At 56.7% G+C, this 4,756-nt stretch overlaps 1 protein-coding gene across 1 annotated transcript; it reads left to right on the top strand.

The window, feature by feature from the left end:
* Window positions 1-2,264: 2,264 nt before the first annotated feature.
* On the top strand, window positions 2,265-3,575 carry LOC124690104. The gene has a single exon (XM_047223539.1). The coding sequence runs from the start codon at window positions 2,265-2,267 to the stop codon at window positions 3,573-3,575; it is 1,311 nt and encodes a 436-aa protein (XP_047079495.1).
* The last annotated feature ends 1,181 nt before the right edge of the window (window positions 3,576-4,756 follow it).

Genomic DNA, 4,756 nt, shown 5'->3' with positions numbered 1-4,756 from the left:
GTGTAACCATGGCATCCACGCACACGTATCTTCTCCCTGGATTGCAAAGACTACCGGAGATCCAGCGCGGCGCCTTCCTCGCCGGACTGCAACGGCACATTTCAGCGGCCGATCCTCTCAATACTGCACTCGCGGCCTCCATTGCGGAGCTCTCCGGCCTTCATGTCCGCCGGCGGGAAAGGTAGAAGCTTCCGACGACCACGGCATCGTCGATTCGGTTGCGGGCCGCTCCTAATTCACCTTCGCTGCCAGCTCTTCTCCGCGACCATGAATCTTTTATTTCCCCAATCGACTGTGCGAACCAACCCCACGCAAGTCTGAGTCAACCACCCATCCGGCGCAGTTAACATGCCACGTCAGCCAATCCCCTCTCTACTAACGATCGGGTTCGATTTAGACTGGGATTGCAAAGATCAGTGTGCTGGTTACCGGGATTAAAAGTTTGGGGTTTGATTTAGCTTTCTTCTATAAGTTCAAGGTTTAAAATGGACTTAACTCATAAATCTAGTCTCTCCTAGTGAGAGTGAGGACATCTTCAACCGAGCGACCCAAACGGACGCGCTGGGTCGTCCGTTTTGGGTTGTTTGGCTGGCCGAGCGAACACCTGGACAGCGGCCCGCGTCCGCGTGTCCATTTGGGTTGCACGCTGCGCCCAACACGGCGACCCAAAAAGCCGCCACGTGGTTCGTCTTCCCTGCGCGGTGCTGCGCCATGGCAGGCTCGACAGGACAACAATGGCGGGCGGGAGAACGAGCGGGAAAGTTCCCGCGCGCACCAAGGTTCCCGCGCGAGCGAAAAGGCCATTGGCGGCGCTCGCGCCCAAGTTTCCTGCCCAAGGCCACCGGCTATAAAAGACGGAGGCGGCCTCACAGACCTCACACCCGCTCCGCCGTCCTCTCCCCCTCTTCCTTCTCCGGCGCCCTCTCCATCGCCATGCCGCGCACCCTGCAGGCCACGTGGGCCAAGCTCTCCCTCGCCGTCCGGGCCAGGTTCCCGCGGACGGAGGAGGAGGAGCGGGCGGATGCGCGTTGGGTCACCGACGACGAGGCGCTCCGCGTCGCTGCCGAGGGGGCGGCGAAGAAGGAAGAGGACGCGGAGATGGTGGAGGCGGCCGCGGACGGCTGGCACGAGACCGCGGACGGCTGGTACGAGGCCGCGGAGGAGGGGGCGGCCGCCGCGCGATGAGGAGGACCTCGCGCTGGCGAACATCAACGCCGCCATCGAGGAGCGTCTCGCCGACCTCACGCGCGTGACGAAGGAGCACGAGGCCACCTGTCGGGCCGGCCGTCGCCGATTAGGCGACCTCCTCAGCCAGAAGAACCAGCTCCTCGCTATGCGAGCAGCCCGCCACCTCATCCAGCTGCCCTCGCCCGAGCGGCGCGCTCGAGAGGCTGCTGCGTCGGTGGAGCGCAGCCGACAAGAGCGCATGCGCCGTCGGAATGAGAACCACGAGGCCCAGGCCGCCGGCCGCATCCGCCTGGAGGCGCGGACCGCTGTGGAACGCCGCCCTGCAGGAGCTGGAGCTGTGCGGGAAGCGGATGGTGCCGCCGCAGGACGCGGAGCGCGAGCGCGCCCGAGGCGCGAGGACGGAAAGGAGGAGAATGAAGGCCTCCGCCGCGCCACCCACCTTGTAAGCTGGAGTGGAATCCTCACGCGTACAGGCCGTCCGCGTTGAGTGAAATCCACGGCCCCGACGGCGAGTCGGCGAGGAGTCGCCGACGAGGCCGCCGGCCCCGTACGTATTAGGATAGGAGTAGTAGATTTAAAAAAATGTAATGGCTACCTTTTTAATAAAGAAATAAGATTTCTGGCTATGACACGCGGGCCAGGGGCAGACAAGGGGCGGACGCGAGCAGCCAACCATCGGCGTCCGCGGCTACGCAAACTCGTTCCAGATTTAGGCCGGGTTTGGGTCGTCCTGAACGTCGCGGCCATCCGTTTTTGGGATGAGTCCGCGCGCCGGACCGGGTTTTTGTCCGGCTCGACCCATCCGGACGCGCGGGCGCGGAATGGGTCGCCATGTTGGAGATGCCCCGATGGATCTTGTCCGGCAACCTCGTGAACGTGTCCCGGCACGATTTTGAGCCTATGCTCTTACGGTAAGTCTTACCCGTTAAAAGGAGGAATTCCAACTTCGATTCGGATCCAACTCTGGTTCTGCCCGCGTCATGGGCTTCTTTAAATTTACTCTTTTGTCGTGGAAACGCAAGTCGACAATCCCAACCTCCCGTCTCTAGGGTTCGGCTTATTCGCACAGCGCACACATGAAATCTGTGGTCGGCGTCGGCGTCGGCGTCGTAGCCGCTGAGGTAGCTGCTCCTCCAGATTGGTCCTGCCTACCGGATGATATGCTGCTCATCGTGATGCAGATTCTGGACATTCGAGATCTCTTGAGCGCCGGGGCCGTGTGCTCCTCATGGCGCCCCGCCTACTTAGCCATCCGCAGTATCCGGCTCCCAATCACCAATGCGTCACCTTGCATTCTCTACTCGCGCGAGTCCGACGATTCGAACACCGCTACGATCTACAGCCCCTCAAGCAAGATGACCTTTAAGGTCCGCCTCCCCGATCCCCCGTTCCGTTGCCGCCATGTGGTGGGCTCGGGGCACGGGTGGATTGTCACTGCTGATGAGATGTCCAACCTCCAGGCTCTCAACCCGCTGACGGGCGCCCAGGTAGATCTCCCGCCTGTCACGGGGCTCTACCACGTTGAGAGCTTTCTCGACCAGCTAGGCCGCATCATGTACAATCACCACTACGACGCACCAGGTGATCCCGATCCTCTTGTATATCACCCCGAGGAATTACGCCTGTTTTTGTACCACCGGGTGGTCATGTCCTGCAGTCCTTCTGCCGGGAGACAGTGCGTGGTCCTCCTCATTCACAGGCCGACTGGGCAGCTCTCATTCGCTCGCATCGGCGACCAACGGTGGACGCGGATAATAGGTGAAGGCGATGTGTTTGATGAATTGGAATTGCACCTTATGGATGCTGTCTACAACGAGAATGATTGCTTGTTCTATGTGGTATCACGGTATGGCTGCATCTTCACATTGGATCTCAATGGCCCTCTCCCGGTGGCAAGGAAAATTTTCCAAGAAGTTGCAATAGATGACTGTACCAAATATATTGTTATCACACCTATGGGCAGTATCTTTCAGGTATGGAGGTTTTCGCAATGCAGGCTCGCAACCAACCCTGGGACATATGTTCCCAATATTTGGGATGATGAGGATGATGAATTCGACGACAAAGAGTGGATCACTACTACAATGGAGTTATACAAGGTTGATATTGATGAGCAAAAACTTGTGAAGTCCACTTGCTTGGAAGGTTATGCTCTTTTCATGGGCTTCAGTTCACCTATACTTGTTCCAACACAAGACTTTCTTGCCTTTGGTCGAGATTGTGCTTATTTTACCGATGATACATTGGAGAGCATATGTATTCATAAATTTGGAAGGCGAGATATAGGTATGTGGAACTTCAAAACTGCTACTCTTGGCCATGTGCAGCCTGAGCATTCTTGGCTTAATTTTCCGCCTCCGATTTGGATAACACCATTCCTTGGTTAATATCAGTTCTTTCTAAATTGTAAGATGTTGCAGCATTTTACGAATCGTTTGTCCTTTGTCTCTTCACTCATTCACTATGTACGTAATCACATTTAATATCTGGAAGAGAGGTAGTCGTATTTAGGGAAGATTATCTAGGAAAATGTATTGCAGCACATAGGTGCTACCCTCCCAACGGCTTTGCTTGACACCTTGTTCTCTGGACCAGTACATGGCGAGGTATTCCGCATGGTATATTATATGTATTGCATGTACGAGTCCAATGTACTCCCCTTGTACAGAATTCTGACACGTGGGCCCGAAACAAAAAGCTGACTCACTTAAATAAAAAAATGTACGGGGATTCATCTGCAAACCATTTAGTGTTCTGGGTCTTCCAAGGCAACACCAAGGCAACATCATTTAGTGTTCTTTTTTCGAAAACCCACAGGAGATCTGCGCGTCATTATATTAAGATTACGAGACGGACCAAGATGTTCAAACACCAAGATTACAAGAGCAACCTGGCGTACCACCCTTCCGCCCCTTTGGGGTGGAGATGACCCAAGGCTAGACTAATCTAGGTAATCTCTCCCCTCGGTCTACCCCTACAAGCAAGCCACGAGCGCCATTCGTCTAGGATGGAATTGAGGACCGTAGCCATCGGTGCACTCACTCTATCGAAGACTCTTGCGTTCCGTTCCAGCCAAATGTGGCGCAACCCTAGCATGATTAGCGAGTTGGCATTCCTCCTGTCCGCCGCCGCGAAAGAGCTGCTTGCATGCAACCACCAGTCATTGATCCCCAGGCCCTGCTGCGGTAAGATGTTGGGCAGATCGAGGCCTTGAACCAGCCCATTCCACAACCCTTGAGCGAAACTGCAGTGGAGGGAGAGGTGGTCCAGGGTTTCGTCCTCGGCGCCACACAACGGGCAGAGCACGTGGGAGGTAAGCCCCCGCGACGCAACCTGCGATCTGCCGTCCAGCAGCGGCGACGAAGCGCAAGCCAAGCGTGCATCTTGAACCGCAATGGTGCGAAGGAGTGCCAGATGAGAGGCGCTCAGGGCAGGCCGACCGAACCCTGGAACTGCATGCGGTAAGCCGATTTGGAAGAGAAATGGCCGTCTTCATGCCACTTCCACGCGAAGGAGTCCCTATCTCCTCCACGGAGCGCGGCCGCCTCCTGGATCCGACCCCAGAGGC

Source organism: Lolium rigidum, chromosome 2 (genome assembly GCF_022539505.1).
Source record: "Lolium rigidum isolate FL_2022 chromosome 2, APGP_CSIRO_Lrig_0.1, whole genome shotgun sequence".
In the NCBI taxonomy this organism is placed as follows: domain Eukaryota; kingdom Viridiplantae; phylum Streptophyta; class Magnoliopsida; order Poales; family Poaceae; genus Lolium; species Lolium rigidum.
This window is presented reverse-complemented; position numbering and strand designations above follow the sequence as displayed.

Coding starts and splice junctions, on each gene's coding strand:
- LOC124690104 (XM_047223539.1), top strand. CDS start 2,265: ATGAAATCTGTGGTCGGCGTCGGCGTCGGCGTCGTAGCCGCTGAGGTA.